Source organism: Festucalex cinctus, chromosome 12 (assembly GCF_051991245.1).
Source record: "Festucalex cinctus isolate MCC-2025b chromosome 12, RoL_Fcin_1.0, whole genome shotgun sequence".
NCBI lineage: Eukaryota > Metazoa > Chordata > Actinopteri > Syngnathiformes > Syngnathidae > Festucalex > Festucalex cinctus.
Window position 1 is genome coordinate 12,044,140 of NC_135422.1, and position 25,123 is coordinate 12,069,262.

General features: G+C 39.2%; 1 protein-coding gene across 7 annotated transcripts in view; it reads left to right on the top strand.

The window, feature by feature from the left end:
- The window catches only part of LOC144031768 (homeobox protein Meis2), a 117,573-nt gene that overhangs the window by 77,919 nt on the left and 14,531 nt on the right, over positions 1-25,123 (top strand). For all 7 annotated transcript variants that reach the window (XM_077539190.1, XM_077539191.1, XM_077539185.1 and 4 more), the window contains exon 9: positions 5,048-5,124. In XM_077539190.1, the coding sequence (XP_077395316.1) occupies positions 5,048-5,124 (77 nt within the window). The remainder of the gene's footprint in view (positions 1-5,047; positions 5,125-25,123) is intronic.

A 25,123-nucleotide genomic window follows, 5' to 3' on the forward strand; every position in this document is an offset into this window, starting at 1 on the left:
CTACAGCATGCATTCAGTATATAGAGAAAGGGAAAAAAAATCCAGATGGTGTGATTTTTTTTTCTTTGAAATTTTATTATGCATGCCGTATATTTAGATCCTGAATATTTCTTTCTCCTAATCAGTGCCCCCCAAAAAAAGACTAATAAATGAATACTTGAATTAAATAAATAAATAAATAAACAAATGGACCAAATATGCAAATGTACTTTTTGCGTATTATTTATTCACTGGATTTAAGTTTTTTAAATTAATTTAATTAAAAAAAATGATGACTCCACAACTCTTAATTTGCCCTCTATTTTTTTCCTTCAACGCCCCTTAAAAATGTATCAGCTTCATATTTAAATTAATTTCACTTTCATATCCAATAACATTCCATAGAACTGATCTTTTTCCTTTCTAAGTTGCATAGATTTCATGATCCATCATAGATGACGCAAACGTCATATCGCGACGCAACAGGTATCGTTTGCGAAATTCGGTATCTGCGATTCCCGCCCACTTGTACCGCAATTAACGTGACGAGGTTACTCGGGGGTCGCAACAGTCGTTCTCCCATTTCACGGCTGCAGCCGCCTCGCAACCGGCGGGCCCACCACGGCCGCCGGCTTCTCAAGTCCATCAGTTTGTGTGCGATTGCGCGTTAGTGTGCACGCTTGCTTGTGTGTTTGTGTCTGACATGCATGAAGGAAAGCTGCCACAACATGAAGTGTGGGTGGCCTGCAGTCGTAAAAAGGGACGTGTTGGAGGGTTGCTGAGTGCATGTGGCTTTCGGGGTTTTGGGGGGGAGGCAATCGGGGTGATATGGGTGAACCAAATACAGTGGAACCAGGAAAGGACCCGCCCGATTTGGAGTCAAAATACACACACTGGGTGGGTTCAGTACTTTATCAAATTGTTGGCCACAATTTGAAGCCGTGACTTACAATGTGTCACAACACATGATTAACATCACCTAAGTCATGTTTTTTTGTCCCAGATTGGTTGTTCCTGATGAAATGAAATTAGAGGTTTCAGATTGCTGATAAAAAGAGACTCAATGTTAGTTTGACCCTTTGACAAATTATTTCGCAGTGTTGATGGTCGTCCGTAGCTGTTCCACAGGTCATTTTAGCAAACCTCACTCTCCTTGATGAGACATCTTTCCCGTTAGTTCTGACCGTTCGTTATTATCATTGGTACGATACTCTGCTGGCACGTGTATTCATCAGCAGTCTTGATGGGTTGCAGAAGCCTTCATACAATGTAAATGACCGATTCCCATTTCCAATCGACGCTGCTCCTCCACGTCATCCTCACTGTTTGTCTTCTGTGCGTGGAAAAGGAGGGCGTGAGTTTGACCGAGGTCGACGATAATGTGAAAGCACATAAGTGATGGTGGAAAAGGCGGAGGGGAGCCACTGACATTATACATATTTCTTAGGTTACTTTCAAGAACATTTGTTTGCCTTAACTCATTTGCTCCCAATAACGTGCAAATACGTTGTTTTTTTTAATGTTCTATGTGTCCCAAAGACGTATATATACGTTTTTTTAATGCTAGAGCATACAGAAGGCTTTGATTCAGCCTCTCAACTGCAAAGAACGGTTGCAGAAATGGTAGTTATTACACAAACGGCCAGCAGGTGGCAGCAGAGCAAAGGAGATCAACCATGTAGAAAAAAAGCTCAATTACTTACAATTTTGAATAGATTTGTGAAAACTGATGAAACTTAGCTCTCTTCTAATGCTAATTGCTGCAAAATGGAAACAGAGAAACATACTTTTTGAAAGAATAGACTTGAATCTGTCTTTTGATAGGTTCCATGTGATTAATTGTGAGTTAACTATTGAAATCATAAGATTAATTACGATTACAATTTTTGTGACACGTGACACCCCAATTTTTTTCGAATGACACGCCTAACTTATATATAATGTTGCACTAAATTCTAAAAGGGTACGTCAAACACAAATCACCAGCCATTCAGAGGTGTTAAAGTGGCATATCTGTGTCATGTTTTTACTCATATGCTTGCACGTGCCCAGACACACGAACGCACACGCACGCATACACACGCATGCAAGTCAATGAAGTCGCTCTGTCTGCCAAGCCAAAGAACTGTCAACACCTGGCAATCAAAAAGTGTATTTTGTATTACAATAATTTGACTTATCAGCAAGCACGACACATTAGATGAATCCCTCGGCACAGGCAGGAGTCTGACCTGAGGAGGCTTGTCTGTTAATTGAGTGCACTTTTTTTCACGTTTTAATTAAATCTGAGTGTGTTTCAACAGGCAACACTAAGAACAGCTTATGATTTTCCCCAAATTTTGCAAGATGACCAAGTAGGAAATCATCAAATTTTCAACTTTTACATTTTGTCTGGGGCGGCACGGTGGATGACTGGTTAGCAGGTCCCAGTACTGAGGACTCGGGTTCGAGTCCAAGGTCCCGCCTTCATGGGTGGAGTTTGCAATGTTCTCCCTGTGCCTGCGTGGGTCTTCTCCGGGTACTCCGGTCTCCTCCCACATTCCAAAGACATGCATGGCAAGTTAATTGGGTTCTCTGAGTTGTCCCTTGGTGTGTTTGGTGTGTGCCGGTCGTTGTGTGCCCTGCGATTGGCTGGCAACCAGTTCAGGGTGTACCCGGCCTACTGCGCAAAGCCTGCTGGGATAGGCTCCAGCACCCCCCGCGACCCTTGTGAGGAGCAAGCGGTCAAGAAAATGGATGGATGGACATTTTGTCTGTAATCGGCTATGTAAGACCCAATACATTTTCGGTGTAGTGTGGATGCATATTAAGATTATATTCCCCCCATTTTTGTTACATTCACTGTGCATCTGTTATTTCAGCACAAAAAGAATCAATACACAAACACAATTGACTTAATTTAGCAGGCGCTCCTGCGTTAATCTGCTATGGGCATACAAGGGAAAAGAAGCTAGAGGGGGGGAAGAAGAGTAAGAGCTGTAGGTGTTTTCTTTGAAGGCGAAGAATGTTAATGGAGCTTGAAACCACCTGAAAATCGAGCAGGATTTAAGTGTCATCTTTTAAAAGGAATTCTTGCGCGCGCTGATTTTGCAGGTGTCGACCCTCTGAATATTTCCCCTGTGCGCGCACGAGCGCTTGCTCGCGTGGACGCGGCGAAACACAGTGTCGCGTTTGTTTCGTTTGCGTGCGCCCGGCTTCTAATCTGGCCCTTAAAGACATCTGTCAGTGGCAATCACTGTTGTTTTGTCATGCTTCATAGCCAAGCAGCCCAAGGCCCGCCGTGCCGTACGTCAGCACACGCCGCCGCCATCGGAGCCGACACCAGTGGCGTCATGGCGGCCTCGGGTGGAAACGTCTCGGCTGCAATGTGTTCCATCATTCTTACAATAATATAAAAGCATATTTGTGAAGTGACATGTCAAGCTTTTTTTTTTGTTACCTAGCAGGATTGCATGAAAAGATGAGCAAATTTCTGTTACGACAGCTTAAATGGCCGACATTTTCCTTGGCAATAATTGACGTAATAGAAGAAATCGCAATTGGGCTACAACAGAAAAAGTGTGTACTTTTAAGCGTATGACACAATAGACCATTTAAAACTTATTAACTCATTTGCTCCCAAAAACGTAAAAATACGTTCTATGTTAAATGTTTTAATTATCACAAAGACGTATTTATACGGGGTTTTTTTTATGCTAGAGCATACAGAATGCTTTGGTGCAACCTCTCAACTGCAAAGAATGGGTGAAAAAAAATTGTAGTAATTATAAAAACGGCAATAGAAAACAATATTCTGTGGGCCTTGCAAAATCAGTCAAAATCCAATAAAACAGGATTGAATGAGTTAATGAGCTTGAACAATACTGCATTAGTGTAGCTAGGGACTAATTTTAAAAAGTTATTTTCCAGGAAGGGTACATTATGTTAAAATGGAACATTATACATCAGAAGATATTAACAATGTTTGTGGTGTTCCCCAGGGATCCATGCTGGGTCCAAAGCTTTTTCAATGTATATATAAACTAAATTTTTAATGTATTCCAATCACTAAAACTTATGCTGAGATGATATGAACATATTCCACAGTAGTAATAAGTCTAACAATCTAAAATCTAGCAAAAACTGGATTGACGTACATAAATTAGGTCTATATTTAAACAAAAATAATTTAGTGATGTTTGGTAATTCTGAACTGCAATAAATATTGGTCATATTGAATATATAAATGAGATACATTTTTTATGAGTTATAATTGACAAGAAGTTGACTTCATAAAAATTAAAATCTCCCAAAATTTTGAGCCAAGTATTAAGTATTGATTGGAAAATTATGATTTGGTTGTCCCGTTTATGTTGACCGCTGCCTGAAATAAACGAATAAATTAAAAATGATTCAATGAATTGAACTGATTTTATTGAAGCTTTGTGATGGTGTGACCCATTTACCAACAATAACCCCATTAAATTATTATTATTATTATTATTATTATTATTATTATTAGTAGTATTATTATTATTATTATTATTATTATTATATTTCCCCATACCATCATTACCAAGCTTATGGAAAATTAATCTTGAATGCCGGGAAATTTATCAAATAAGAACCCATTTGATTTTTCTGCATATCCAAATTATTTGATGTCATTTGTTTTTAAGCAATCTGGCCAGTGAATTTCAGACTGTTTTGCTGTAAAGGAGTGCCAATGAAGTCTTGACTATGTACATATATGACGAGGCTATACATTGTGTATGAGTGGGAGTGAATCAGTAAGTTTGACAGTTTTGACAAACTTGTTTGGCCAGTCCTGGCCAGGTAAAGCTCAATTGTATATACGTGTCTGTATGTTTGCGCTGATGTGTGGGCGGGCACGCGTTTGCCGCCCATGTCTATACAGTGCAGAGGGAGCGGCGGGGTTGGGTGGAGGTCACGAAGGAGGTGCAGTGCAATGCAGCCAACATGGGAAAAAAATGTCAAAAGCTACTGGCAAACCGCAAGGAATTTAACGCTGTTGCATGCTTGTCTATATTTATGAAGCTAATGAGTGTGTTTGTGTTGTCTCCCGCAGCACCCGTACCCGTCTGAAGAGCAGAAGAAGCAGCTAGCCCAAGACACGGGCCTCACCATCTTACAAGTAAACAACTGGTGAGTCCACATTTGAACCTCCTGCTGCCTCATTCATCTGGGTGGGGAATCTATGACCTCATATATACGGTACATGGATCTGCACCTGCACAAGCAATGACAAATGAACCCAGATAAATGCAAGCTCTGGAAAAATGTTGCTAAAGTTATGCCACTAATGGAAGTCTTAGTTGCTAGCTGTGGCAATTTAGCTAGCTGAGCTAAGGATACTATTAGGATGAGAGTAACTATAAAGGATGTCATTCCTTGATATCCTTGATCGTTACAACAGGACTGGGTGTAAATCCATGTAGCTAGCAGCTAAGCTAACAAGGCTAACTGGTTGCAATGTCTATTGCTAATTGCTTTTGAACGATCGTAATAGTGAATTGCGAACTAGCAAGCATGTATAAAGCGGTCATCCGCATTGTCATAAGAATCTCTCAAAAATCAACCTTTGTCTTTGTTTGATAGCTGTTAACCCAGAGGCTAATCCGATTTTACTATCAGGAGGCTTGTTGCGATTTGTGGCATTAGCGGAAAAGCTAACGAGGCTAGCTAAATGGTCCTGGTTCCAACATTTGTATTAATCTATTGCTGATTGACTTAATGATTTTATTAGCTATCAGAGAGTGAGTCATATTTATTTAGATTTATGTATGTGTTGCACTTGCTAGGCTAGCTTAGCCAGCAAAAGCTACCAAGGTTTAGCTCGTTTCTTTGAGGTTCCCCACCTCTTTCCTAAACTGTGAAAACCGTTTATGTGCATCCCTTCCTCCCAAATACACACACATGTAAACACACACACGCTTTGTAATATTATTATGCGTTAGCAACCAGGATGTTCCGGTTATCGCTTAAGTCAGCGCCTCTTTGTGGCTTGATGCACATGTATTGACTGCGGTCTATTTAAGGGAGATCATAAGCTACCCCTGGAGCCCCCACACCCACAAGCACCCCTCAACCCCCACCCCACCCCCTTTTTGCTCACCCTTGCCATCCCAAAAAACCCATACCAATCTCCGCCACCGGTGCCCCCACACAAAAAGCGCCAGCCGCCCCCTCCTCGGTGCACGGCAGCTATACGGTGGGATTAAGGTGGCGGTGGCCAGGCCAGTGAGGCCTTTGTAGACGGCTTAGCACATAACTGGGGGTGGTGGATTAAATAAAATGATCACAGAAGCAAAGAAATGATACAGGAATTACTTATCAAAATACTAGCCCCGGTTTTATCTGCGGCTTAATTTGGTTCCGTACATTCTTAGGGTGATGTTCAGATTAATTGAAGTGACAGGCTCCTTTCAGCGCGCCGGGAAGGTATTTGCACGGATTTCAGGTCTTACACAAACGTAATTATATGGAACCCCATTTTATCATTCTAATTCCGTGTAGCGGGGGGTTCTATTTACAAATGACAAGTCTGCGCCTTTTATTCGCAGCTTTCCTTAATATATTTATCAAAGCGGGTGCATTTACAAAGTGCTCTATCTGCCGGGTACAGGCGGGCCACATTAACGAAGCTTTTAGGTTTATCAGGCGTGCGGGCCGACAAGCCACCCGAGGGTCAATTGATTTTTTTTTTTCTTTAGCTTCGCCGATTCATTTTTTTTTTTTTTCCGTCTCATTTTTCTTGGATCACAATGAGAAACATGCCTGCAGAATTAGCCTGGTTTGTCAGCCTTATCTATCTCACCCCCCCCCCCCCCCCTCACCCCCAACCTCCCGTTCCTCCCTCACCCTTCTGCTTTATTCCCCCTCCGAGCCGAACTACTTAAATTGGCCACAGGAACCGCTGTTATCAGACTTTAATGCACCCTACAGTGTGGATAGCATTTCAATTACACCGGTAAGCAAAGATTAGCCGCCTGTTTTCATGGCTCGCGCCAGCCGTCTCAGAGCTCGCCGTGACGCGCACGTTACCTACGGGAGCAGAAAATTGAGTCGCTTCGCCTGTGTCATGGTGATTAATACAACAGGAACCGGGAAGCAGGCAGAGATAGACTTTCGAAAAGGGTGCGTTTCTCGTGGTCGAGTGGTTGTGGTGCTGGGTTCGCAAAGAACACGTACAATCATGAGAAAGCTTAGAGTCAGGGTAGTTGTTTGACTAAATGTCCCTAAAGTGGAAAAATATCTGAGTGTTTGACTAGTTCTGAGTGTTCTGGACTACAAGAGATTAGCATCGATATTGCTCAACATCTATTAATGGATGCAAAAGTGTCGAGACTGTCATAGTTAACGAAAACAAACACAATAAATACAACTAATATATTGGGAAAAATGTAAACACATTCACTCGCAGCCATTTTCACTGGAGTAACCCCCTTCTGCTATTTTACTGGATTTTGACTGATTTTGCAAGGCCCACAGAATATTGTGTTGCTATAAAAACGTTATTGCTATTGCTATAAAACATGGAACCTACCAAAAGAAATATTAGAGTCTCTTCTTTCATCAGGAACAAAAAGTATATTTCTATCTGTTTCCATTTTCAGCAATTAGCATTAGAATATATCTAAGTTTCATCATTATTCACAATTCTGTTTAAAACTGTCGGGAAACAGCTTGTTACAACATTGCCCTGGTTGTTCTCTTATACTCTGCTGCCACCCGCTGGACGTTTTTTGGAATAACTACCATTGCTTCAACCATTCTCTTTAGTTCTGAGGCGGCATCGAAGCCTTCTGTATGCTCGAGAATAAAAAAAAACAAAAACATTTAAAAAAAAAACATATAAATACGTCTTTGGGACACTGGTATTATTTAAAATAGGACATATTTATATTTTTTTGGGAGCAAATTAGTTAACTGTTAGAGGGATAAATAGTTCATTCTATCCCATGAGGGATTTTTCAACCCATAGAGTTGCGCAATAAGATGACTTGCTGCTTTTGTTGGTTTCTAAAGTGACATCGCCAACTACTGGCCTGGCATGCATATTACAACAACACATTTCTCAACTATCATGTGATCGAAGCTTGTTTTAATTTGCGTTGTCATTCAAATGTGCTCTTACAAAGTCTGCTGATGCTACATCCATTTTTAAGGGAGAACTGTTTTATACCACGAATATCCCGCTGCTTTCAAATAACTGTTTTATTTGCCCGTCTCCGGTTTCTCTTTCCACGTTGAGATAGGCCGCCCGGGACATGATGACACACCGCTGCCGTCCGAAATTCCTGTTAAAAATAAAAGCTCTTCAAATTCCTGGCTAGTCCTTCGCATTGTTCTGTCTTTGCCTTTGATGCGTGGCGGCTGCCGACGTGACGGGCCAAAGACAGATCGAGAGACAGCGGATCGGCGGCGGCCGGTGGTTAGTCGAGGAGGAGGGGGCGTCGGGCTGGATGGACGCCGTCTTGGGTTTCCAGCCCTCTTCCCCCCCATGGGGGAAAGGATGTGCTGAATCAGGGCTTTGTCCTCCGCCACAATTGCGGGTCAGGCGACGGCACAAGGCCGCCCTGTGTTGCAGGCGCTCCCCTCCCACCCGGCAAACCGTCCTCCCTTTTCTACCTGCGGCTCACCTGCACGCACCCAAAACAACCGCTTTAAAAGCTTAAGTCCATCCGCCCTTTCGTCTCTTGTAGTCGCTATCTCCCGTTTGCATCATTCGCTAACAGCCTCACCTGAACGCATTAGTCGGCCACCGTTAATAAAAACACAGGAAAAGGTTAAAGTCCACTATTCTGCTGCTACTTGATTATGCTTTTAATGGTAGCCAATGTGTGCATACTGTGTGTACATGTTATTTCTAATGTGTCTCTGTGACCTCTCCTGCTATTTACAGAGGTATTGTGAGTGCATAGTTCACCCTTAGTTACCTCCGCTAAGGAGATTGGTTTTGGTCCTTTCTCTTTGTATGTAGATTTGCAAAAAGCCCTTCTTTTTTTTTCGCATTTCGCAATTCTAACATAATTAATAGAAAAATGGTGAATGCTTTAGCTAGCATGTTTACTACACAAACTGATTTCTGCCAGGTTCATATGTGGTGCAGATAAAGGATATTTTTTTACATTTATAAGCACATCTTAGGAGAACTCTGTAGAAAGATAAATTCTGTTTTCAACGCTGTTTATTGTTGTAATTACCAGATAGAAAATAATATTTTATATGGGGTGTGGCTCCAGATTAAAATTTTAATGCACTGGTCAGGATTCCTAAGTACAGGACGGAAAATAAAAAATAAATAAAGTTACCATTGATGATTGTTGATTATTATCAAGGTTATTTTAGTGAACTAAAACTAACAAAAAATAAAATTAAAATAAAATTCAGAAAACAATTTTGTTAACGAAATAAACACAAAAATGCTTTATAAAAACTAAAACAAACTGAAACTGCATTTTATGTTTACAAAACTAACTAAAACTAACTATAATTATAGCAAAAATGTCCTTCGTTTTAGTCTTTGGTAATTAATTTAATGCATGAGCCTTTGGGGATTATTTTAAATGTGATTTTAAGTAAATTTATTTTCATATTAAGCGGAAAAAGGACGTTTGAACGTGTCACACAGAAGTGACGTCATCAAGCAGCAGCCAATAGAAAAGCACCTTGAGATGACATAGTGTTTTTTTGTTTTCTTTTAAATATTGCACAAAAGTAATACACATTAAGAAAAAACAACTAATACTGAAACTATCTAAAACTAAACTAAAATGAAGCATTTTTTAAATAACTAAAAGAACCACCCTGAAAACTAATAAAAACTAACTAAATTTAAAAAACAAAACTTAAAATGAAAAATTCCAAAACTATAATAACCCTGTTAGTTAGTATGATTACTGTTAAAATAAATAAATAAATAAAAATAAAAACATTCCAGTAAAATTATGTTGAGTGCAGCTCTAAAATACGGAGCCGTTTTTGTGGTCAAATTCCCAATTGTTCTCAGGGAAACTATTTTCCAAGAACCAGTATTCAGAGTGCAGCTACATGGTTATTATTTATCTAAGTTCTCCAAAAATGAAAAATGGCAAAGTTCTATTGCTACTATCCAATAATTTTATGTGAGGTGTGGCTCATTTTTTTTCTCCACATTAAAAAAGAAAAGAATTGCCTCCATATGTGTATTTAGCAGGATTTCTCAAAAACTTCTATCCACCCATTTTACGCGGGGTACGGCTCCCAAATTTCTCTTCCAAAATGGCTAGCACGCATTGACGACGTAATGTTAATAGTTGAACAATCATGCTGTTTATGGGGTCACCTGAAACGTGAGGATTTAGGAGGTTGTTGCAATGACGGTTGGAAAGATTGAAAACCGTAAGCTGTGCGCATTTTGGGATTGTTGGGCCTTGGCGGTTATCCGACACAGATTGCGAGACGACCAGGTGAAGCTTCTAGCTAGTAGGACGCCGTCTCTCGCTGCCTTCGACGGGCCAATCATTTGGAGCTAAATGGGGCCTGACCGGATTCTGGGCATGGGACCCAGCACGACATCCCGCCTTTATTTACCAGCACTGCAACGCAGCCAACCGGCGCATAAACACACACGAGATGACGGATGACGGCGAGAGAAAGGCGGCTACAAGAAAGGCAGGAAATCGTCCGCTCATTATTCCCTCGTCTTCGCAGGCAGCCAGAAAAGAGAGAATATGTCACCTCTTGGCATATATGATGACGGACTGCTGTGCCAATGGAGCACTAATAACAATAAAGAGGGCACTAAGCCACACTCTATTTTTACTCCTCTGGCTCGTCTCTACAGCCCAGGGGGGAATACGCGCTTATACGCAGAGAGAGAGAGAGGCTCTAATTAGCGGCAGAAAGGAATACAATGAGTGAGTTATTAAGACACGGGGGCGGCTCTCGGCCAACCTTTGCCCCGTGTCGGAGCACAGGTCACATGATAAGGGAAGGATATCCGCCAGACGACGGCGCCAGACGGCCTGTGCCCACTGACGGCGTGAAATAGCTGCAATAAGATGCGGCCAGTCACACCACCGAGGGCATAGTACACGATTATTATTATTATTATTATAATTATTATTGTTATGAAAGGATCAATCAGCTGGCGATATGAGTGGCATGAGCGGGCATCCCAGGCAGGTACAAAAAAAAGGGGGCAAAGGAGACGAAAAATGTATTGCAATTTATAGAAGAAACGAAATGTTAAGAATTTTTTTTCAAACATTTTTGCTTCATTTTTAAGTACCGGTAATGAATCCTTACTATTATGAAAATAAATGCCACCATTAGTTATGATTTTATATTATATACAGGTATTAAAAATATTATATCACAAATATGTTTTCAATTGCTATTAACAACTGTATGGAAAAGCATTTGTTGTAAAGTATTAAAATTAATTTAAAAAGTGAAATGTTTTCAGAGTAATTGTCTAACTCAATTAAAAAAAAATTGTATTATGCAATTTATTTTTGTAATTATGGGGCAGTTAAAAAAATGAAAACTATTGAATTAATTACATATTTTTTAGGTAAATAATGCATGGAAGAAAACTTAAAGTCTGAATAATAATTCCTAATAAAATACATTTATTACTGAATGATATGAGAATCATGTACAATTGTGTTCACAGTATTTTAAAAATAATTTGATTCAATAATTTGAAATTTTTGAAGTAGTTTTGTCACCTAATTTCCACATATATCAAGAGATATAAAACACATTTTATTTTGCCGAATTCTCGCAGTTCTCCTCAGAGAAATTTTTAGAATATTTTTCTCAATATTTGTTTTTGTTTTTGTTTTTTTATATTGGAGCAATTAGCAGCATTTGTTTTTTGTTTTTTTTACATTTTTTTAAAGAAACTTGTTTTCTGGCAATTCATTTGAATAGGTGTCAATTATATGGGGATTTTGACTATTCATAGGCCTGGTTCCTTCCATGCTATATCATTAGTCTGTTGGCATAATTGCTAGAGTCATTATTGAACGTTACAATGAATGCAACAAACAAAACGAGTGTAGTTGCACCAATTCCGCAAGCAATGATCTGGATGACCGAGGATCCACATAAACATAAGAAAAACACACGTTCATATTTTTTCATTGATGTATGTTGTGCTCGTTAGCCTAAAGGCAATCATGCTAATGCTAACGAAATGTGGAATGCTGCTGTTGAGATTTGACGCTCATGTTGTCCCTGCACGAGTCACATACTTGATTCTGTTTGAGTCTTAACTTGAAGGTCAGCGTTGTATTAAAGCGGCGCACATATTTGTTTGCCATGTGCATGTCCAAGAAAAAGTTCCAACAAAGCCAGCAACGTGTTCCTCTCAGAGTATTTTCCAACCTCCCGTCTCCGGCCAGTAAGAACTGTAGGACCACTGACTTTTATGTTCCTTTTTTTATGATCCTTTCGGTTTTGGCGGCCAACAAGAAATCGTCATATTTTCCAAATGTATCGTAAAATGACGACGAGCTTCTCATTTTTCCAAAAATCTTTGAAGATCTTCAAGTCTCCTGAGCGTTCCTCGACATCCTCCTTTTCGTTTTCATCCGTCTTAACTTTGACCCAGATGGAAATGTCAGCGCCTTTTTTTGGCTACAACCTGGGACTTCTGTTGGTGGCCATGTTGCGCCCCTGGCTTTCTAAATATACCGCCGCAGTGCGCGCGATTGGCGGCGAGAAGTGGGGGAGGGGGGGGGGGGTATGCCGGAGTCTGCGGCGATGCCAACACAGGCATCATGATCCCTCTCATTTAGGGAGCGCTAATTGGCAGTTAATTAGCCGAATTGACTCTGTTGTCAGATCCCAAGTGTCAGCCCCCCCACACACCAACCACCTACCCGCTAAATTCATTTGATCTGGCTGTTTTCTCCACGCGCAAATAATAATCGCGTCTGGAGGGCGGCGGCAAAACGCTCATTTCCACTATTGGCAGATTGCGACGCGAGCGAACATTTTTGGATCCGGTTGAGCAGTTGTCGCCGTCCCCATTTCAGTTGCCAGCCATTAAACAGCTGATGCTAATGCGCGCCACTGTGTTGATGTTTGCTTTTTGCCAAGCATACGCGCAATGTGATTAATGGTACCCACTCCCACTTTATCGGACGCTCGGGTCACAACACGGCCTGGTTCCACAGCAGCTGTGCGAGTCGACAATCAAAACAAAACGTGTTGCTTCAATAAAAATGTTATGGCACTCCACTTGTGTCTCCTTTGAGCTAGCTGTTAGAATCTAGTAGGATTCCATACAGAAAATTATTTGGAATCTTCACTGTCTTGTGGGTTTTATTATTGTAAGTTTGAGATATTTGGCATTTTGACAAATATCAGCATCAGCCATTTTTTTTAATCTGAAGGCCGATAAAGCTAGCATCTCACTGAGCTTGTGAATCCTTGTGAACGTAGCGAATTTGGGGTTTTCATCAGGAATTGTAAGATGTTCACAGTCACTTTTTACTTATCGTAAACACATTTGGAACATATTCAGACAATTTTTCACTGCAAAGATCTTTTGAAATGATTTATGAACCTTAACAAAACATCACATGCATTTGCTACTCAGTGAGATGCAGGGAACTTTTCATTTATGGATCTATTATGGATCTATTTCCACTTTATAAAAAATGGGAACTTCCTATAGTTTTTATTATTTAAAACAAAATAAATTCATCAAGAAATTATGTTGAAATTTTAGAAAACTTTATTTACAGTAGAAATCTTTCGTAATCGATTTACTTGCTTTTTAATTATTATTATTCTTATTATTTTAATTTAGCTTAACACATGCTAATGACCCTGGGAGCTCCGCAATATTTGTTATAATTTTTTTGAACAAATCTGTCAATATAGTTTTAAAGACAAATATATTTTTTTTTCTAATTTACTGCAAATGAATATCGGCTTGAAATATCGGTTATCGGCCTCTTTGACTACTAATAATCTGTATCGTATCGGTCTATCACTAGTTAGCTTAATGCTAACATATCATGTGAAACGTCATTGACGGGCTAACAGAAATTAGCGTTGATATTACGGTACTTTTAACCTGTGATATGAAATCTGTCTTTTTGTACCAACGAAAAAAAATAATTGTGACCTCTAGACATATTCTGTGTAGCTTCATTTTTGACACAAATTTAATAAAAGCGCAACAACAAGGTTAATGAAAATCAACCTTTCACTACGAGCTCTCAACGGTGACCAAAAATTGTCTCTTTCACCCATTCTGACTGTTTAATTTTGTATTTGATTGACATGTGGACCACCCAATGAGGCATCATTCAAAAGACTGTCACCTTTCACTTTCCCTTACCTTATTAGTGGAACATGAGATTAATACATGCTAATAGCAATATTTGACAATGAAATAATTGAAAAATATTGCATCTTTAGATTGTTTATGAACAGCGTTGTGCAACAACACCACTTAGAACTGTAATACAACGTACAGTTCCCCACTAAAATACAGTACATTCTCTTATATTCCTGTGTGAGGCTGTGGAGTAACTGCAGCTGAAAAGAAGCATTGCAGGCAAAGCATTAGAAAGAGAAGGGGGGTGGAGGGTGAATGGGGGCGGGGGTCTTTGTACTTCTCAGCACCTTTTGGCTCTTTTATACCTCAACAGCTTGGTTTTATTGGCGGGGTCGTTTAAAAACAAGAGCTCGCGCGTTTGAAATAAAGTCGAGCCGCGTTTTGTGTGTGGGCGAGACTCTTTTTTTTTTTTTTTTTTTTTTTTTTTTTTTTCTCTGTCTTTCTTTTTTTAATTCGTAGACGGGTAATTTCTGTAGCAGTGGGGAGGAGAGGTCGACAAGTGTGGGAGAGGGGAAAGTAGGTTAATTTATTTCATTTGCAGAAAGGCGGAGGCATTAATATGTGGAAAGAAAATGCTCGAATGTAATTTATATATAAATATACACTTCTACAGTATTGACAAGTTCATTCATATGTATGTAAAATGAGAAGAAATTCACCCTCTTTAACTCAGCTGTACCATATTGAATCAAATCATTCTGCAGTTGCAATAATAAGGGAAAACATATATTCATTTATGATTATTTTTCAAAAATTATCCCTAATATAGAGGAAGTGTAGATTTATTTTTGTTTTTTTTCTGAACACAACTTAGCGTAATGCACGCGGGCAAGGCGTCGTAATCCTGCCAAAATCCTCCCAGTGCCCGGAGGCCATCTGTGAGCAGAATAGCAATTTTATGACTTTGCCATTAAAGCAATTTCACAGCCGTATTGTTTGTTAATGAGGCCGCCGCAAACGAGGCGAGATGTCACTCAATGGCGACCACTCCTCAACCTCAACCTGCGCCATCTTCTTCTGTTTCTTCTTCTACGTCTTCTTTTGTTGCTTCGAGACCTCCCGGGCCCATCCCCCATTCCACCTCCAGGGGTCCCCGCCTGGCTCATAAAAGGGCAAATGGCGAAAAGTTCAAATTGAAAGTCAGTACAGTCGAGTCTCTTGTTTATGAGCTTCAATTTTCTTTTGGATCTGGTTGGGACAAACGGGGGAGGTTTTCTTGAAACGAGCTGGAGGGGATGTTATATATAATAACGTCTTCAAAAACCGTTTCCATATTAAACTTTTCATCAAGTTTACAAGTAGTCCTCAATTTACGAACACAATTGGTTCTGTGCAGGGTTATTATAGTTTTGGAATTTTTCATTTTAGTTAGTTTTTATTTCGTTTTGAGTTTCTTTTTTGAAATGTAGTTCGTTTTAATTAGTTTTCAGGGTGGTTCTGTTAGTTTTTATTAGTTTCCGTTCTTTAATAAATGCTTAGCTTTAGTTAATTTTGAGTTAGTTTCAGTATTAGTTTTAGTTTAAAAAAAAAAAAAAGTATATTACTTGTGCGCAATATTTAAAAAACACCATGGGAGCGACGTCATCTGAAGGTGCTTTTCTACGTCACTTCTGTGTGACATACTTTCAAACGTCATTATTCGGGTTTTTATTAAAATAAATCTACTAAAAGTCACATTTAAAATCATCCCCAAAGGCTCATGCATTAAATTAATTACCAAAGACTAAAACGGACATTTTTGCTATAATTAGTTGTAGTTAGTTTTGTAAACAAAATGTAGTTTCAGTTAGTTTTCATTCTTTTAAAAAGCATTTTTGTTTTCATTTTATTTTGTTAACGTTTTTTTTTTGTATTTTAGTTTTAGCGTTAGTTTGAGTTAACTAAAACAACCTTGGTTCTGTGAGGCAAGTCACATTATATTTTGTTTTATATTAATTTTTTATTAAATTAAAAAAAGTTAAATACAATTTTATTTTATACCGTGTATAGTATAGAAATACAGTATAATACAATTATACATAAATTACATTTTTTTTAATGATTTTTTTTAAACAGAAAAACATAATAAAAATAAAATAAATATGTTTACATAGATGGAGGAGTTATTGAGTGGAAACGAAAACTAACAAAAATCAAAAATTGAAAAAAAAAATCATTAACAACATAAAACAAAAACAAAATTGTTTTTTAAAGCACTAAGACTAACAGAAATGACATCTTTCATTTATAAAACTAACTATACAATGATAGCAAAAATGTCCTTTGTTTTTTATCAGAGTTCATTTTAGATGCATTTATTTTAGTATTACTGTTCGGCCGTACAGAAGAAAGAAGGTCAAATAGTTGTTTGAGGATTGTACTTTAAATATTTACAATATTTTCCCCCCTTTGAACTAAACAAATACTCCATAGTGAAAGAAAAATAAAAGTAATACTTAAGCTAATGAAAAAAAAAATATTTAGAAAAATCTAACAAACTTACTGTAAAAACTAATGAAAACTAACTACATTTAAAACAAAACAGTCAAACCAAGAAAAAAAAAAACTACATGTGATGTATATTTAAGTAATTAAGTATGAAATAATTAAGTACATAGCAAGTGATATCGCCAACTACTGGCCTGGCATGCACATTGCCGCAACACTTTTGCACCTCTTGTGTTAATTTTGGACACATTTTACGTTTTTGTTGTACGCGTGTGCAGCTTGTGACTGACTGGAGATTTTCTTGCGAGGATCAGACAAGCTGACAGCGTACATTTGGAATAATTACTTTTATCTGCTGAGGGAGATAGCCATGGGAATTGCGTGTCAGCCACTGGGAAATGTTTGGTGTGTGCGTGTGTGTGTGGAAGGCTGAGGGTGTGGGGGACTGAAACGGATAAAGGTGACCAGGTGTAACAGAATGGCCTTGAGGGTGTGTGTGTGCGTGTGTGTGTGCGTGGACAGGATCTTGCCGCTCAGGCTGAGCTCTTTAAACTCCGTGAACCTCCAGCAGGTATGTTCTCTTTGTTGAGGCATGCTCCTTGTTTTTGCCTTCACCTCGCTGCTTCACATTTTGCATTCCAGCCCAAAGCCCCTTCTCTCTCCTTTTTGCATATACAACTGCAGAAAAAAATACATAAGGACTCGATATGTATATGGGCAAGAGTCTAAGACAGTGATGTCCAAACTTTTTCCGCTGAGGGCCACATCCAGAAAAATCTAAGGATGCAAGGGCCGCTTTTAAAAATTTTACATTTTAGTTCATTACATTGCGCCATAATCAGTCAAGCAATTGTCTATTGTTTATAAATTGCAGTTACTTCGAAAACATATTCAATTGTAAAATGAAATGAGGTAAAAAAGTTTAGGGTGGCCCAGCCTTTTATTCCATTAGTCACCCCTGTATTAAACAGCAGCCAAATCCCACATACAGAACCAAAACAACAGCAATCTGCAGTTATCTGACTATTTTTAAAGCAGTTAATCAATATAATAGCTTCACAATTCGGAGAAACAATTTTTGGTTCTAAAAATCTATTCCCAATTATTCACCTTATCTCCTCAGTGTTAGGAAGATAAATGTTCCCATTTTACTTGTAAATAGTTCAATTGTATGTTTTCATAGAAAATCTAAAATTAATTTAATACTAGTAGTGGTAGTCTCCACCAACAGTACAAATAGTTTTTAGCATGTGCCGCAGGCCGCTGAAAAATGGTTGGTGGGCCATAAATGGCCCCCGGGCCATAGTTTGGACACCACTGGTCTAAGATGCCAACAAGTGTGCTCTCAAGTGAAAAAAAAAAAAACAAGAAGTTGAACAATGTATCAATAGCGGTACACAGCAAATAAACAAATCCTCCTTTTCGTTCACTGTCACTTCCTGTGTCCCAATACTTTTGTCCATTTCCACAAACGTGGGTAATTCATGTTCCGGGGTTCCATCCCACTCCACTTGACTTTTGTGTAGTAGCAGTCGGGCAGCAGTTGTTGTTTTTGTCATGTGACACAGATATTTGTTTGTTTTTTATTATTGTGAGTGTCACATCCGAAGTGAGGACCACAGGGGGCGCGAAGCGGGGGGGTGCTTCTGATCTGTGAGGTTTTGCTCTGGGGTCCACCATGCACATCAGAGTCCCTGCGGCCAGCAGTTGCAGCACCACAAACAGCCGCTATTTATAACTCCCTTCACAGCCCTACTTGTGTGTGCGTGTGTGTGTGTGAATATATGTCAAAGCAATTATGTGCAATTGAAGCTCTTATTAATTTTTCAAAAGCGGGGGAACTCGGCGGGGGCCGGACGGTCGGTACTACCATGTCGGCATCATGGAAACTTCCAGGGTGGAAAAACCCGTTTGCACGCCCCTGACACAATTATGACGAAATAGGTGAGGAGGAGGGAGGGGCCATACTGTCCTCGCTTATGCTATGTGTGACGTCATACATCCCGCAGTGTGTTGCACATTACTCATAGTTAAAATATTCCAAGAAAAAAAAACATATAAGGGAAGAAGTTGGAATTTGTTGAAAAGTCAGAATATTAATTTAGTGAAATAGACAAATGTACATGTAAAAAAAAAAAATATGGATAAGATTGTATTACATTGGCTCTACAAAATAAAGTTTTCAAATGTTCAAAATAAAATCATAATATTATATTGTAGTACTTAATATTGTAATACTTGTGCAAAACGAATTCCTAATAATAATAATATTTTTTTATACTTATAATATAAATGTATATAAAAATAGATCAAATATGAATAAAATATATTTTATAAGAATATAATCATGTGTGGGCGGCACGGTAGTCGAGTGGTTAGCACATCCGCTTCCCAGTTCTGAGGTCTCCGGTTCGAGTCCAGGCTCGGACCTTCCTGGGTGGAGTTTGCATGTTCTCCCCGTGCCCGCGTGGGTCTTCTCCTGGTACTCCGGTCTCCTCCCACATTCCAAAGACATGCATGGCAGGTTAATTGGGCGCTCCGAATTGTCCCTAGGTGTGCGTGTGAGTGTGGATGGTTGTTCGTCTCTGTGTGCCCTGCGATTGGTTGGCAACCAGTCCAGGGTGTCCCCCGCCTACTGCCCAGAGCCAGCTGAGATAGGCGCCAGCAGCCCCCGCGACCCTTGTGAGGAATAAGCGGTCAAGAAAATGGATGGATGGATGGATAATCATGTGTCAAAAATTTGTCATTTATAAAAGTAAAAAAAATCCTTTTACTAGTGGAAAGTATAGTATTTACGGTATATAACTACGGTATACAAATTCAATGTTGGCATTTTTTAAGAATATAGTTATAATGTTACAAAACAATCTTAATTTGTATTGAAATATTTTATTTTTTTACTAAGTAAATGCCATAGTAAGTATAAATCTGAAATATCATGTGAATTATTTAAATAATAAATATTGATTTTTCAGTGACAATAAAGCTGGAATATTGCAATAAGTAAGTTTTGTAAAATCTTGAATCTTATGAAAATGACATCTAAATATGAGGTGTCAAAAAGCTTTTTTTTATTATTATTATTTAATTATTGCTATTCACAATAATTATCATACAAAAATAAAAAGTTACTATTATGACAATAAAGTTAATATTGTGCCGAATATGATGAAGAAGACCCCAGATATGAGGTAGATGATGGATGGATGGATGGATGGATGAAGAATAAAGTAGTAATTTTAAGAGGAAAAAAGTAACAGTTGAATTTTCAGTATTTGTACTTCTGCGCGGTTGGGAAACGAAATAGGCTAAGTTTGCTAGCTTCAATCTGTTTATTAGTCCCGCCTACAAAATGTTTTTACATGTGGAAAGAACGGAAGCTGTCACGTACTTTATTCATCCTCTGGCATCTCACACAACAAGAATAAGGCAAGCGAGGTGGTGGGAAACCGACTCAGCCATTGAAGACAAAAGCCCTCACATTTTATTTTTTTGCCGTGATATCGTTTCAGTATCAGTATTGAGATATTTTGGAATTACATGCATGCCCATCTCCCCCCATAATAAGACATCACATTCCAGCCTAGTAAAAAGGAGAAAGAGCAGCATCTGATCCCGAGCAAAAAGGAAGCCGATCGTCCTTATTTCTCCGCCGTGTCTTCGTGGCGCTCAATTTGCTGGGAAATATCACGCCTCTATCATGTCATTATCGGTTCCCCCTGCTAATCCACAAAGCCGCCCTGTTTGATATGTGACAAAAAAAAAAAAAAAAAGGGAGCAGGAGGAGGGGTGTCGGGTCACAGAGTCGCACAATCTCTCACTCGATTACCAGGCACTCGACGCCGGGAGAGAAGAATGAAAGGCAGCGCCAGAAGAATCAGACAAAGAGGAAGGAGGAGGAGGAAATTAAAGATGCAGACGGAGAAATCAAAGTTGTTTGATAGCACTGAGAGGTGAATGGATGCTAACCCTCCTTAAGGAGTGCTACAAGCAGGATGGAAGCCAATCAGGCTGAGTGTGCGAAGAAAAAAATAGGTTGAAGTCTTCCCTCCACATCCAGGGAGAAGCTAATGATGGTCTCCCTGTGGACCAGCTGTGCATGTGGTCTGACGAGTCCTGGCAACCTCATGTAAACCTACAAATATATATTTGGGGGGGGGTTCAAGACATCGCCCCTCCCCTTTAAAAAGTTGTCAGTGCCGAGGCAAGTCGGCCATGCTGGCTTACTCTAATCGGTCGTCTTTCATACAGGTGTGTTGATTCCTCAGGCAGGCTTGGGCGCGCTCCATTCTTTTCACCTTGCCTGTAAAGAACACAACTGTAACTATCATGTCTGTTAAAGAACAACACGGGGTTGATGGGGGGGGGTGGCCATGTCAAATGAGAAGTGGCAGATTCATCATTGCGATGTTTTTAAGCTACACGGCCAGACACAACAAAAAAATGCTAACATTAGCGTATCCTTTTTTTCTCTTGCTCCGTAACCTGTTTCTCAATTGGCATTTTCGGCCATTTTATCATATGTGAAATGTCATCAGTCGTGGGCCTAGTACTGTTCCAATTGAAAGCATAAATAAGCCAAAAATGCAGTCTGTAGGAAGATACACTGCTTGAAATGACAAAAGTAATCACACATGCTAATGTTAGCTTACACTGTTGCTACATTTTATACTCCACAGGGTCCTCTTGAATGAAACATTTCTTCTGAGAAGTAAATTAGGGAAGTCCTTGTTTCATTATTGTCACATTTGAAAATATGTGGTCAGCAAAATTTAGCTTAGCCTGTTAGCTACGGTATTATCGTCAAGATTCCCCCTTTTTTTCTGGTCAGTATCTTCTTGGGAAAAAAAACACGATCATCTTCCAAGATGGAAATAGGGGAGAACATCATTCTCTGCATTGGTCATTGATTTATTGAAGATACACGGTTAGAAATTACCAAATACAATCACATGCTAACCTTAGCGTAGCCTGCTCTTGTGCCTTAGCTGTGGATGTTCGAATTGTTCCGATAATTTCCCCAAACAATTCTAATGAATCCACAGATTCCCATCAGTTCGTTACAATACCAAGCAGAGCTTGACTTTTACATTGAATCCGTCAGCAGAAAAGCATTGCGGCTGTCAGGGAAAAAAAAAAGTGCACAGCGAGAGGCGGGAGAGCAAAGCGTGCCGCAGTGCTATTGATTTATTTTAATTAGCTCCTCGTTAAATCCTGCCAGTTTGCACTGCAAATATATATAATTCTTTATCTGATTTAGTTTTTTTTCAACAATTTAACAACTCCCCAATTTATTTTTGGGGGTAGAGGGACCACAGCCGGAGCGAGGCCAATGCGACTCGCTCGTGGTACTGCTGGGGTGCCACAAAAGGCCAATGAGCGCAGTAATAAAAAGGGGAAGAAAAACAGGTCAGTGAAAGTCCATGAAGGAGAGGTGAAACAGTCCCTCTTTTGAGAGGCGCACAAAAGACTATGGAAAGGGGGAGCGAAAGAGAGAGAGAGAGGTATGTAAACACAGCAGTTGCCCCAAATGAGGGCCCTCACCCTCAACCTTCTTAAAAAAAAAAAAAAAAAAAGATCAGCAGCCTTCTAGCTCTGCTTCACATCTGCACCAAATCAAACACGGCAGTGAGGTCATGTTCACCCGCCTTACGCCGCTCCAAGCCCGAGAAAAGGCGGAAGCGCAAAAAACATCCCAATCTCAATCCCCCCCGCGGCCATTTGTCACATTTGCGGCGATAGTATACGATGAAATCAGCTGATAGCGTTAAGTCGGGCCTGCATGCGTGCTGATTCAATCAGTCTTGTTGTCACTACAGCGGATCAGCGTTGGATGTTCAGTAGGCCGAGACCGCCCCGCTGCAGGGCCGCGCCGTAATGAGTGCTTGCTTACAATAAACGCAACCTCTTCGTCTCCTCGGCTTCTTTTTCAGACGCTTTCTGCCTTTTTTTTTTTTTTTTTTTTTTAAACACCCTGTCTTGACTGCAGTGGAAGTTTTGATTTGGAAGTTGAAATATAGAAGCAGCCATGGCAGCATCCAGAGGACCATTTCAGTTTGTTTTCTTAGTTATTAAAATGTTTGTTTAAAAACAATATATATTATTTTTTATTCATTTCTTCATAAACATATTTTCATTTGTATTTTATTTACGTTTTATTATTATTTAATTTCATAGCATTTTATTTATATTTTTTTTAATTATATTTTCTGAGCTGTGGTCACTCAGGCATTTTATTGTTTATTTTAAAGTATTGTTATTCTTATGAATATATATATATATATATATATATATATATATATATATATATATATATATATATATATATATATATATAACTTACAATTCGCACACCAGCGACCCTAGTGAGGATAAACGGTACAGAAAATTAATGAATGGATTCTTTTTACTTCAGCTTTATTTTTAGTTTATTTTGTTTTAGTTTTCTCTTTAATATTTTCCCAAATTTGATGATAAAAATAATACAAATAATAAATAAATAAATAAATACATAAATAAATAAAAAATTGTAAAATATTTTGTTTACTTTTATTATTATTATTATTATTATTGTTGTTATTATTATTATTATTAATTTCAGTGTTGTATATGTATATACAGTATTTTTTTCCATTATTTTTTTTCTACTCTGAGGTTTAATAAAATAGGTACAGTAATAATAATAATAATAAAAAAGCCAATGACAACCAAAGGTGGTGCTACAGCACCCAACCATAGAGCCTCGATTTTATCCAATCAGAAGCCAGAAGAAAGTAATTTCCACAAAAGTGGATGAAAATGCTTGAAAAACAAGCAAACAAAAACTTTGGCTGCCATCAACCTTCACTATATCTCCCTTCACAAATGTTTTGTTATTTTGTGCTTCATGTGTTGCCATAGTAACCAGGAGGCAGCTGGACAAGTTGGAGGCTACACCCCCCCACCCCCCGGCCTTCGAGCATCTTTTATCAAACCCGAGTCAAGCCAATTGAGCTTATCGAGGTCCTCGCTGATAACGTTAATGGTGTGTGCTTAGATCGACGCCACCCCTGAATCCTCCACGGGTGGGGGACCCGTGACTCCTGGTTCGACCCACAGCTTTGACCATGTGCTGTACACAACACTGCGGACTACAGAAATGTGTCCTCAGCCCAGCCAGAACCTTCACACAACCGAAAAGTGTGCCTTTTTTTTATCTACATCTGGTGGTGGAGCTTATTATTGCCTGCTTCTGCTCAGTATTATAGAGCACACACAGCATGGGAACTCCTTGCTGTCTTCAAACAAATAATTAAAGGCAAGGTTCGGGGGTCGTGTGGAGGTCATTCCTCGGGATACGCAGCAGAATGTGTACATTCTCCCCGGGAGAGAGCCAACTAGTGTGTGCGAAGGGTGGTGGGAGGGTGCGGGAATGATGTTGCTAGCTTTAGCGGGTCCACCGCTCTTTAATGTGGACCACTTCTGAAACAGCCTGCCCCAAACTCTATGAGCTAGACTTCAGTGTCCCGACATAATGTAGGCGGCGCACCCGGTTTCCCTTACGCATCCTTATCCCCAATCCTTATCCTTTCTTCCTTTCTTTAGTCTTTCCTCTGGTCTTTTGAGGTCTCCCTAATCTGTTGGAATTGAGATATTTCTGGGGTTGGTGAAAGATGCTGGTTTTGGAACTCTGTGGGTGGTAGGTTGTATCTGGTTGGTGCTGGATTTCCTTTGATCCTTCCTCTGGTCTCCTGACAACGTCACTGGACTCTGAAATATCCGGTTAGGGTGAAGGGTTTGGGATTTTTAACAGTTTAAAAAAAATGGAAAAAATTATTTTAGGGGACTGCGTGGTGCGATAACTAGATGGTGATTATTATTATTATTATTATTACTATTATTATTATTAATTCGATCACTGGTGTACTAACCTTATTTATTGATTGATTGAATTTTTTTTTAGTTTATTATCTGTTCTCATTGCTGCTGGACATGTACATTTCCCAGAGGGAGCCATCCCAAAGGGATCAATAAAGTCAAGTCTAAGTCTAAGTCTAATGGCTTGAAAAACTTTGAATGAACAAACAGAAAGTACATTTTAAAATAATAGCTATGAATAGCAAAATTAATCCCGGCTGTTCCTGTTGTGCACGTCTTTGTCCCTTAGGGGCAGTGTGGTGTGGTATGCGATATAAAATAGATAAAAACAGTAGAAGAAAGTTTGTGAGTTTTCATTATTGAAGGAATATCACTGCTGGAACTTGATGCTAATTGTCTATTAGCATGTCAATGATATTTTAAATTGCTTTCACAACCGTTGCCGTTTGATAATATTTCTTCGATTACATTTTTCGTGCTAAAATTAAGCCATCAAGCACATTTTCAGGCCGC